Genomic DNA, 12,124 nt, shown 5'->3' on the forward strand with positions numbered 1-12,124 from the left:
TCCCTCACCCGCGTGGACGCTTGTAACCCCCCTACTACAAGCGCACCCGACCTAGGCGCGGGACGAACACGAAGGCCGCGGGACTTCCACCTCTCTCACGCCCGACTCCGGCCACCTCGCCTCTCCCCCCTTCGCGCTCGCCCACGCGCTCGACCCATCTAGGCTGGGGCACGCAGCACACTCACTCGTCGGCTTAGGGACCCCCCTGTCTCGAAACGCCGACAACCTTTATCCTGACGCGCGCCCCTCAGCCGACAGAGCTGAAGTGACCGCCGTCACTTCGCCGCTCCACTGACCGGTCTGACAGAAAGACAGCGCCGCCTGCGCCGCTCCGACTGCGGTGCCACTTGACAGAGTGAGGCTGACAGGCAGTCAGGCCCGGCCGCAGGCACCATAGGAAGCTCCGCTCCGCCCGACCCAGGGCTCGGACTCGGGCTAAGCCCCGGAAGACGGCGAACTCCGCTCCGCCCGACCCAGGGCTCGGACTCGGGCTAAGCCCCGGAAGACGGCGAACTCCGCTCCGCCCGACCCAGGGCTCGGACTCGGGCTAAGCCCCGGAAGACGGCGAACTCCGCTCCGCCCGACCCAGGGCTCGGACTCGGTCTAAGCCCCGGAAGACGGCGAACTCCGTTCCGCCCGACCCAGGGCTCGGACTTGGGCTCAGCCCCAGAAGACGACGAACTCCTCTTCGCCCGACCCCAGGACTCGAACTCCGCCCTGGCCTCAGCCAATGGCCTCCGCCTCGCCCGACCTAGGGGCTCGGACTCGACCTCGGCCACGGAAGACGGACTCGACCTCGACCTCGGAGGAGCCTCCACATCGCCCAACCTAGGGCGCGGGCCGACCACGTCAACGGGAGGCGCCATCATTACCCTACTCCAAGCTGACTCAGGCTACGGGGAACAAGACCGGCGTCCCATCTGGCTCGCTCCGCCAGATAGGCAATGATGGCGCCCCGCACGCTCCCTGACGATGGCGGCTCTCGGCCCCCTTACGGAAGCAAGAGGACGTCAGCAAGGACTCGACAGCCCCGACAACTGTCCCTCCGCCAGGCTCCAGCGCTCCTCCGACGACCACGACATCACACAAACCGGGCGCCAAAATCTCTCCGGCCGCCACGATTGCGTGTACTTAGGGCGCTAGCTCTCCTCCGCTAGACACGTAGCACTCTGCTACACCCCCCATTGTACACCTGGATCCTCTCCTTACGCCTATAAAAGGAAGGACCAGGGCCCTCTTAGAGGGGGTTGGCCGCGCGGGGACGAGGACGAGACAGGCGCTCGCTTGAAGCCGCTCGCTCCCTCTCCCGCGTGGACGCTTGTAATCCCCTACTGCAAGCGCACCCGACCTGGGCGCGGGACGAACACGAAGGCCGCGGGATTCCCACCTCTCTCACGCCTGTCTCCGGCCACCTCACTTCCCCCCTCGCGCTCGGCCTCGCGTCGACCTATCTGGGCTGGGGCACGCAGCGACATTCACTCGTCGGCTTAGGGACCCCCGGTCTCGAAACGCCGACAATTAGTTTATTATACTTGTTCTAATTTTGTATTATAGTTAGATCTAATCATGGGCTATTCGATCCTTTTCGGTCTAACCATTGTAACAGACGGATACAGGTTATAATTTTTGACCTGTAATAATTCACGGTCAAAATAAGGGCAGTGATTTTTGACTTAAAACTGGATCTGATACTAGATACGAGTTAGGTACAGTTCAAATAAGTGGAGTGATTTATGACGAGAGAGAGTGGAGATGAGAGATATGGCGTGGGCCTAAACTTTTCTTTGTGCATGCAAGCATGGGCATGGGCATGGGCATGGGCGGGCGAGGCTGAAGCGTGAAGCATTCCGGTTCCGCGCGTGGTGAAGTTGGAGCGCGGTTGCACAGGAGAAACAGCTTCTCGAGCAAAACTGTTTCGTCGGTGAAATAGAGCATAGCGTCCCAAAACGAGGAGAGAGAGAGGCGGGAGTGGAGTGCGGAGAGCAGAAAGCAAGAGCGCAGCTGCAGTGGGAGGAGGCATCACGTGCCGTCCCCTTCCCTTCCCTTCCCTTCCATCCTCACCCACATTCCATTCGGATCGATTCCATCCCCAGCCCCAAACCCTAACCCTACCACCGCCACCATGTCCGAGCGCATCGACCTCAACAACACGTCCCAAACCCTGGCGCCACCCAAGCGCGGCCGCGGCCGCCCCCGCAAGAACCCCCCGCCTCCCGCTCACCCGCGCCCTCCGGATCCCGACACCCCCATGGTCAGCGGCTTCGCTCCGGGCGACATGGTCTGGGGAAAGAAGCTCAACCACGCCGCCTGGCCGGGCCTCATCTACTCCGCCGGAGGGAACAGCACCGGCCACGAGGCCCAGCTCCTCGTCTCCTACTTCGGCGACAAGGCCTTCGCCTGGTGCGACGCAGCCGAGCTCAGGCCCTACGAGCCCTACTTCCCCGTCGCCGAGCTCTACGACGACGGCGGCGAGGACTTTGACGCCGCCGTCGAGGCCTCTCTCGACGAGTTCTCCCGCCGCGTCGAGGCCGCCCTCGCCTCCGCCGCCCGCCCCTTCGCCTCCGCCGATTTCCTCGCCTCGCTCCACGATCTCGCCGCGGATCGCATGGGCTTCACCAACAGGGTGCAAGCCGCCGTCGCCAAGGCGCATCTCAGAGCCTTCGACGCCTTCAGGGCTCTGCCGGACCCACCTCAGTACACCTTGGAGCTCGGTCTACTCCCACACGTCCCGCTCCCGCTGCCCGATCCTAAAGCTGACACGGATGCCGCCGCCGCCTTCACCACCCCCGCATCCAGTTCCAGGAGGGGCAGGAAGAGGAAGGAGGAACTCGTCAAGGACGACGACTCCGATGAGGACTGGGACCCCAGCAAGAGGGGTGCCACCGACTTGGATTCCGATGTGGACTTCGACCACAGGAGGGGGTCCAGGGGCAGGGGCAGGGGGAGGGGGGGCAGCAGCGGTGGCAGCGGCAGGCCTCGAGGAAGGCCCAGGAAAACAGATGCCTGCAGGGACGCACCACAGCTCAAGGACGAAGATGGCATTCAAGAGTATCCATCGGCTGATGAGATGTTGCTGCAGCTTCTGTCCATCGCCACTGATCCTGTAAATGGCAATTATGACTCTGCTCCTGTGATCGTTAGCTTCTTCTCAAAGCACAAGGACTCCAAGGCGCCTAGTGTATATGAAGATAAAGAGCTGCTTGAGAATTTTGGTTGCAAGAAGGGTAGGAAAAAGCCCGTCAGAAGCTTGGGCCTAGCTCCAAAGCCAGAAGCCAGTGATGATAAGGATCAGTTCATGACTGTGGATGGCCAGAGGGGCCGTAGGAAGTCTGCTGGGAGCTTGTACTCAGCTAGAAAGGCCGAAGATTCATATTGGTGTGATATTATCATCAGCGATTTCGACGACGGTGATAGTGACTATGAAGGTTGCAAGAGGAAGCGGCCCTCTCAGAACACTAACAGGAGCGCTAATAAGAAGATGAAGCAAGAGGAACCACCTCAAGGAGCCCCATCAGATATGGAAAATGGGGCTCCTGCAGATCCTTCGTCGAATGAAAAACCTGCAGATGGCCCAGCCGCTCTTATTCTACATTTTAGCAGTCCAGAAGCTATTCCTTCTGTTGATGACATCAATAGCATATTCCGTATTCATGGACCGATCGTGGAGCGTGAGACTGTGATCACTAAGAAGTCAAAGATTGCAAAAGTAGTTTTCTCTAAGAGCGCTGATGCAGAGAGCGCATATCACAGTTCGGGGAAGCATAACGCATTTGGTCCATCGCTTCTCACATCTGAAATTAAATACTTGCCATCGGAGCCTCAGGCTTCTTAAATGGTGCAGTCTGATGGACTGGATACACTGCGATTCACAGAGGTATACATTCTTTGATTGTTCCCAACTAAAATTCCGTATTCATTTTCTTATCAAATTTTCATACGGTGAATTCAGGAAATGCACCATGAAGCTTGGAGCAACGAAGCATAAGCTGGTGTCACTGACTTTAGAGTTAGGATGGCTCACTGACCAGGTCACATCAAGTCACTGTGTTGAGTGAGCAAATTTTAGGCTGTCTACTTGGTACCGGAGTTAATTTATGTTGAATTATTAGTTGGTAGATTAGATTATGTAGCGTGATGCGCTTCCTTTTATGTTAGAAACTTATCTTTTTTTTTTGTATTGCCTATTAATTGCACAGCTGTGGTCTGTGGATGTCTCTATTATGTTGGTTTTTTTCTCTTCTATCAGCAGCAACTGCTTATTTGATTGTGGCGAGGCTAGTGAAGCAGTTTTTTCTCTCTCCATATTATTAGTTTATTACTATGATGAGTGAGCTGAAGCCGTGTTGTACATGCTCTTGTGTAGTGTGCTGTGCTTGCTATGCATTTTGTTTATTAGTTTGCCACAGGCCGCGTGTGTTTGCTGGGTTCGTTCTTATGTTTTGATTGGTTCAAACAAAACGAGCGGAGTGTTCATCTTAGCCTGTTTTTTTTAAACGATTTTATTGCTTGGTTCGATGCTCAGCTTTACTGTAAAGAAGCCGCCTGTTTGAATTTGTTGATTTGGTTGGAAGTCATTTTTGCCCTTTTCGAAGTATTTGTCACATGAATTTCGTTTCTTCCCTTTTTTTTGGCATCAATCAATATTATTTAAAAAATAAATGATATTACACCAATATTTTTTAAGGCAAAGACCAACATCCAACCAATACTAATTGAAACTGAGACCAGCTTGGGTGTTAGCATGGTTCGCTGACAGCCAAAGACAATCAGGCCCTGTTTGTAACTCTTAGCTAGTTAATAAATTGAACTAACAATTAGCTGGACCTCTAACTATTAGATCTACGACACGAGCAATTAGTAACAAGTAGAACCAAGGGTTTAGTAGCATACGGGTGAAGTGTCTATGTACTTGAGAATGACCCTACAGTACCGAAAGCGAGACACATGACTGCAGTTTTGCTTGCAGTAAGCTGTCAATCAGAAACAAGCGGAATGCAAAATCAGGTACAGCCCTGCAAATGCTAAAACCCGATTGTACTGCAAATGACTTTTTTTAGCACCAAGTTTGACCGACGAAAAAAATCAATTCACAATTAAGAATATTATATGATGAACTACATCACAATAAAAAATAAATGATAATTGTGAATTTAAAAATAAGATGACTCAGTTAAACTTAGAGGTTTCCATATTCGATAATTTAGATAATAAAATGTAATAAAATAGAAGACAAAAAGACAAATGATTTATAAATTAGGACTTCTTGTTTTTAATGCTAACATTACAGTAGTAGAGCAACTACGCGATTATTTTGGAGCAGGAGTACTATCTGTTTTGGCGGGCGTCCACCGTTCGTAGACTGACATCCTGGACCAACATTTCCCGCGCGAAGCTCACCCACCAAAACCTAAAGCGCGCCTAACATTTCCATTCCATTCCATTCCATTCCATGGATGCGGAGATGGAGGACGCAGGAAGACAGACCGAGATCGAGTGGGGCGGCGGCGGCGGCGCCGACGCGGTCCTGGGTCTTGCCGGCGGCGCCTCCTCTGTGTCGCTGTGCTACCACCAGGCGTTCGGTCCCCACGACGACCTCGTGCTCCTCGAGGCCGCTGACGACCTCCTCCCTGACCTCCTGCAAGGCCGGTAAGCTCTCCGACCAAACAAGCCCTCATCGATGTGTTCTGTGTCCCACACTATAGATCAAGATTCTGCAGCCCCATTCTTTCAATTCCCCGGGGGGGGGGGGGGGGGGGGGGGGGGGTACAAATTCTAGATTTACGTGTGTTATTAGGGCGTCACTGCTACTTATCAGATCCACAATCATTTTCCAACAGAAGCTTGTTTTTTATGCTTGATCTGAAAATCCCCAGGTTTCAACATGTGCACCAACTACTCTAACATCGTTGTTGACTAATGCACAATTAACTGTTATCAAATTGGCTTCCATTATTTCCATGCCATAATGGTTGAATAGCATACACGGTTGAAAAATCCATGGGGATTTGAGCATCTCTATTGTTTTCTTAATCATGTGTATTTAAACTTGAGTTCATCCTAGTGTCATGTTCAGTTCACTCTTAGATTTGTTTTTTGTTGTTGGCATTTCTGTTTGATGTAGGGTGACTGTAAGAGGGCGTCCTGATGAAGATGCTGTCCTCTGCACACCTTGTGCAACTTACTCCATGAAGTTTGTTGGCACATCAAATTCTATGTTTTTGATACCACCTGGGGAACCATCTGCTAAATGCTTAAGACCAGACAACACCAGTGGCAATGCTAATGCGTTGGCTGCTACCATTAAACTGGCACCGGGGAGCATTGAATTGGTCCGAGTCGCTCCAAGACTAGATAAACTTAAGAGCCTTCTCCGGGAGCGGCCCTACATACTTGATGAGGATATTGGGGATGATGACCTCCAACATAAGAATAAGAAGGGGCTGTACACATGGCAAGACCTCTGCAAACTTATCCAGGCCAGTGATGGCGAGCTGTTAGATGCGTTGAATGCCCTCTCGGCTGTTGACATTGATGGATTCTGGAGGACAGTTGATGCCAGTTCTGTGAACACGATTCTTGACATGATCCTGCACAACTCTGTGTTGCGTGATTGGCCATTAAAGGCAATGCCAGAAAGTGATGTGCTCTCTGTCATGGGATCTGATGGTTTTACGCATAATATCGTAACCCACTGCCTCAACAGATTTGGCACAAAGGTAGAGCAGGAAGCCAGAAGCTTTTGGAGCCTTGATGAGAAGCGTGTATGCTTACAATTTGCTCGGAGAGCACTTGGCGCTGGAAAGATGAAGCTCAGCAACTTTATGGAGAAATGGAAGAGAAGCATTCCTTCAGGAATGTGTTGTCCGGATCTTCAGATGCTTGAAGGGGAAGTGTTGTGTGAAAAGCTTGGGGCTGAGACCTGGGTGCATGCTTTCAGTGTTACTGATCTGCCACTGGCGCCTGCTGAGAGGTTCGCAGCACTTTTCCGTGAGCGGGCAAAATGGGAATGGAAAGACCTGCAGCCCTACATCAGGTATGATGATTTGCATAAATCTCTTATCAGCCTGTTCTGTTCTGTTGGCTTGGATTGGCTTTAATCTTATGTTTCCCTTGTGTCCAGGGACTTGCATGTTCCAGGTGCATCGTCGGAAGGATTGCTTATCAAGTATACCAGAAGAAGCCAACCAAATGCTGAAGCTGAACCTATTTTTACTGCAAGATAATAATCAATGTACGGTCATGTCTTGGCGACGTGATGCATTGCATTTGCATGCTAGATATTGTCAATGGAACCCAGGTTTTGAGGAAAAAAAACATTTGTGCCTTTTGCTGTAACTTTTGTTTTTGGTGAAGAAAGCTGAAATGCAAGTATTGAGATCCCAACAGGTTTTGTTTTTGGATTTTTTTTAAATAATAGGGTATAATCAAATGAACGCAGCAATTTCAGAATTTCAGAGGTGCAATAGAGTTGGTATTCATGCAGGTATCGATATCATGTGATATGCCAATTGAACTGGCCATATCAGATCCTGTAGTAGTTTAGCACTCTAGTTGTCCTTGCGTAGTGCTAGCCGTGCTTTATTACTAACTAGTAGTACTATGTGTAAGAGCTCACTTCTGCTTGCGTTGCTAGTTGTATAGGTTGTGACCTTGGCAACTATGATTGAGCTCGATAACTCAGTAAGTGACATAGAATCCTGTATGATGTGCTTGTGATAGATAGATAGACGGAGCTAGACTAAATAATAATTTTAATTCTATAATAATTGTTTCAATTATGTGGCATACTATAATTAATATTAGAAAGGACCCTGGTGTATGTTTCAAACACTTGTTATAAGTGTTGCTTGAAACCCACCTGCATGCAAAAACATAACGGGTTTGGATGTGGAGGCATTGGCATCGTTAATCAGTGTTCCGCTTCATATCAAACCTTCTCCGATAGATATTATAGATAGATAAATAAAATAGAAAAATAAACCATGACAACATACACACTACATCTTCAGCTGAGTTCATCACATCTTCGTTCAAGAGAAAAGCAGACAACAAAAACACAAGGCCGGCCGGCGACAGCCACCACACTCTTCTGGTTCGTTACGCCTCAGCAAATCTGCATAGTGCAAGAGATACAATCATTCAGTCATAATACATAGAATCATAATACATAGAAATAGATGATAGATCTATCAGCACCGCTTACCCCAATTCTGAAAGCTTCAGGTGGGCCTCGGCGTAGTCAGCAAAGAAAGCGTCCTCGTCCTACAAATCAACCCATCCCAGGTAACAATAGCATAAACCCATCTCAACAAATATGATAAGGATCAAATATATATTATACCGCTGCGTATTTGTCAACAAGTGGGCGGAAGGATGGATCAGAGAGGAGGGCTTTGTCACTTGGTAGCTGCAGAAGGCCTTCCTTCTCTCCGCTCAGAAGCTCCCTGTCAGTCAGTGTTGTCTTCAGTTTAACCAACAAAGTACAGCACAGTATCAAGGAAGATCACGTACTTGAAGTAAGAGTTGTCAAAGATCAAAGGGTTGGACGTCCAGGCTCCCTCAAATCCAGACCTGTCCTTGTGGCATCTTCCCTACAAGAAAGAGACAACTGTGCATAAGCACCAGCTTTCAAAAGTTGACAAAAAAATAAAAAAAATCCACCAACCAGGGTGTGACCACCAGAAAGCGCAACAATGTCCTGGTCGCTCAAACCCATCTGTGTGGAGAAAACCTGCCTGAGGTGATCAGAACCTGATTCATACAAGAGAGACCCAACCAGTAAGTCCACCTATCCCATTCCTACCATTGAGAAATACTCTAACTTTATCCTTCACATCACAAAGAAGGCAATCCAAGAACACAGACCAATGAACTATTATGCATCAAGCCATTAACTGTTGAGAAGATTTCTTTTATAGTCAAAGAAAGATCCCACACCCAGAAGCATGCAAATCTGCAGAACAAGACTTAGGTACTGCTACCACTGAGATGCTAAATGCTAAATGACGAGATGTAAACACAACAACATATTATTACAAAACATTTTTCTCATGTCTCACAGAACATCGAGTCAGAAGCTTCACAGGAATTTTACAATTGTACCTTGGGTGGCATCAGGAAGGCGGCCTTCCGGTGGAGGCTCAGGCTTGTCCTACACAATAAAGACAATGCTTTCATCAACATCTGTAGCTACAAGACAAATACAGTAAAGAAACAACAGTCTAAAGCAATGATGCCTAATAACATATTCCCACTCGCGGTCACTATAACGTCTCCAGCTCCCAGGCAAGAGTATTAGGCAATAAACTACTACAAGTATTTTATGCCCCATGTAAAATAATACATCACACAGTACATAGCTAGTTACTAATTATACAAGCTTATCCTCTATTTAACCATAAGCTGGCCATCAAACAGTGGAAACATGTGTCAGCATCAAGACCACTTTCCCAGGTACAATGGTAGACAGGCTGATGACAATAGGGTTAGTTTTGCTTAAATAAACCCTACCAAAATATTGGGTTTGGGTTGGATTAGTCTAGGGCTTGATGATTAGTTTTTACATATCCAACATAAGACCAAGGATGCGTGTCTCACTGAGAGGCCACAGGTTCGAAGCAATCTGTATTTGCCGAAGAACAGGTTATCAATTCTCCAAACCACACTTATGAGCCTCCGACAAACACTGCATCTTCTTATCTAATATAAAAGGAACAATTGGATCTATACCATTAAAAGATCCAAACTTTAGATATATACCATGGACCCCACATGTCATTGACTCATGTGGACCCACATGTAAGTGAGATAGTAATGATATGGATCCAAAGTGGTGATCTTTTAATGGTATGGATCCAAATTTTCCAATATAAAACTAAAAAGGTTTATTAGAAAAGGGACCAGCCTCACCTGCCTCCCAGGGTGGAAGGGGACATCAGGTCCGCCGGTTACCTCGACTGCCACGACTCCAGCAAGCTGCAACACCGTAACCGTAAATAAATTCGTGTTAGTCTATCTAATCTAATCATACGAAAGGATGGGTAATCGAAGTTGCAATAGGCAGGTAACCTGGTAGAAGTCAGCGTAGGATAGGATGGGGAACTGCTCCTTGATGGGCTCTAGCAGCCTGATGGCAATTTCCAGTCCGGCGTTGGCTCCGTGCGCCTGCTCGGCGGGGTTCTTCATGGTGCCGAAGGGGCCCCCGGTTTTGGTGGCCACATCGAAGGTGCCCGCGGAGTGCCATCTGCGAGGGGACAAGGAAGGAGTTGGAGTGGTAGCAGTTTCTGGATTTCCGAATAGGATCGGGATCGGGCGAAGAATAAGAAGGGGGAGCAGCCTTACGCGAGGCGGAGCATGAGCGGGGCGCAATTCTTCTCGGCGATGAGGCCGCGGAGCTTACGCTTGGCCTTGTCGACCGCCTTGAGGTAGTCCTCGTTCACCGTGGGGTAGGCCTTCACCATGGCTGCTGACGCGATCCGCCCCGCTGCTGGCCCGGTGGTCCGTCCGATCGGAGGAGACGGGGGTGGAATGAATTCGGTGGGAGCCAGCCGGCCGACGCAGTGCGCATCGTATTATATATTACGTACGTAGACCGGAAGCTTCTAGTAGGTGGATCGAGGCCGTTGGGGCGGCGATCGTGCGGCCGGGAGGAACCCAGATCGATCCAGCCGGGGCCGAGGGGTAGGGGCGTGTGTGAAGTTGTGAACACGCCAGGCTGCACGGAGATTCCTCCGGCGAGTGGTGCCACGTGGACCTTGACCCGAATATTTCTATGGCTGAGCTCACGTCGGCTACAGTTCGGTACTTCGGTCTGCATTTTTGTTGCCGCCTCTACGCAGGTGTTGGCATGACCCTACGACCCTACACATGTCAAATTAGTTTAGGTCATGTAAGTTAATGTTAAACATCATTTGTACCATTAAGCAAGGTTGTACAGTCCGATCCTAAGGTCCATAAATAGATCGAATCAACCGCAACTAATTTCTTTTTCGCACGAGTTTATCCCCCATAAATCCACAGTCTATATATATATATATTATTTAGAGCCCTGTGATTTGTATAACTATTGGAAGCTCCGACCACTTACTGACCAGGTGCGCAGACCGCACTAGACTTTTTTGGCTTATTATATCTAACTGTTTACGACAAATTATAATACGAGTTATGCTGATGTGTGTAACAATTTATACAAATCTATGGGCCATAGCGTAGATTTCGTCCTGCATATTACGTGCATAGGGCCCACGATCCCACCCACGCGCTCGCAGTTATCCAGTCCCACACCGCCATTATAAAAACACCCCCACGCAACCAGAGATTAGGTTTTAGCGGCAGCGGCGGTTCCCTTGGGCGTGCGAGTGCCGGTGATCCTGGGAGCCAGCAGCGGTGCCGCCCCGAGGCAGGCGACCGACGACGGCGCTCCACCAGGAACGAGCGACAGCGACGCTCCCAAGGCGGGCACGCAAGCGGCGACGGCGTTCTCGAAGCGGCCGGACGGCGGCAGCGCACCCTAGGCCCGATGGCAACGGCGTTTGTCTCATTCGTCTCTGCGATGGCCACCGCCGCTGCCGCTCCAGCGTCTGTGGCGCCGTCCCCTGCGCCAAAGGCCAACAACAGCAGGAAGGCGGTGGTGCCTGGGATGACTGGGTACGAGCTGCTCAAGCGCGTCAAGGAGTCAGCGGCGCTTAGGGACATCCTCGTCGTCATCATGTCGTCGAAGAACGTGCCCACCCGCATCACCCGCTGCCTGGAGGAGTTCGACCCACGCCTCGCCGTAATTTAGGCCCTATTCGTCGTTACGAAATAAATTGATGATGTACGCTAAAATTTGTACTCATTTACGCTGTTTTTGTTCACGTTTTACGTTGAAATTTGACCGAGCCAGAATCCGTGCACGATCGAACGTGCGCAATTTTCACGCCGTAATTTTCGGGCCCCATTCGCTGTTACGAAACAGGTCTATAATTTACGTAAATTTCGTATTCATTTACGCTATTTCGGTTCACGTTTTATGATTAAATCCACCCGAGCCAGAACCCTAGCACGATCGGCTGCACGCGATTTTCACGCCGTAATTTTGGGCCCTGTTTGCTGTTACAAAACAGATATAGGATTTACGCTAAAT

The 12,124-nt window shown here is 49.9% G+C and overlaps 3 protein-coding genes across 3 annotated transcripts; 2 read left to right on the forward strand and 1 right to left on the reverse strand.

The window, feature by feature from the left end:
* Positions 1–1,803: 1,803 nt before the first annotated feature.
* Positions 1,804–4,302, forward strand: LOC103647958 (dentin sialophosphoprotein-related). Its single transcript, XM_008672468.4, has 2 exons — positions 1,804–3,874; positions 3,950–4,302. Exon 1 carries the CDS (start codon positions 2,123–2,125, stop codon positions 3,830–3,832), a length of 1,710 nt encoding a protein of 569 aa, XP_008670690.1. The 5' UTR covers positions 1,804–2,122; the 3' UTR covers positions 3,833–3,874; positions 3,950–4,302.
* A 1,077-nt stretch (positions 4,303–5,379) lies between these two features.
* LOC100216608 (uncharacterized) lies at positions 5,380–7,366 on the forward strand. The gene is made up of 3 exons (NM_001143021.1): positions 5,380–5,646; positions 6,122–7,033; positions 7,121–7,366. Exons 1-3 carry the CDS (start codon positions 5,450–5,452, stop codon positions 7,221–7,223), a joined length of 1,212 nt encoding a protein of 403 aa, NP_001136493.1. The 5' UTR covers positions 5,380–5,449; the 3' UTR covers positions 7,224–7,366.
* A 537-nt stretch (positions 7,367–7,903) lies between these two features.
* Positions 7,904–10,541, reverse strand: LOC542476 (ascorbate peroxidase 2). Its single transcript, NM_001112030.2, has 9 exons — positions 10,342–10,541; positions 10,069–10,243; positions 9,910–9,975; positions 9,103–9,151; positions 8,666–8,751; positions 8,512–8,591; positions 8,342–8,444; positions 8,204–8,262; positions 7,904–8,113 (listed from the first exon to the last, which is right to left on the reverse strand). The coding sequence occupies exons 1-9, from the start codon at positions 10,458–10,460 to the stop codon at positions 8,098–8,100; spliced, it is 753 nt and encodes a 250-aa protein (NP_001105500.2). The 5' UTR covers positions 10,461–10,541; the 3' UTR covers positions 7,904–8,097.
* Positions 10,542–12,124: the final 1,583 nt, after the last annotated feature.

The sequence above is a fragment of the Zea mays genome, chromosome 2 (assembly GCF_902167145.1).
Source record: "Zea mays cultivar B73 chromosome 2, Zm-B73-REFERENCE-NAM-5.0, whole genome shotgun sequence".
Taxonomy (NCBI): Eukaryota; Viridiplantae; Streptophyta; class Magnoliopsida; order Poales; family Poaceae; genus Zea; species Zea mays.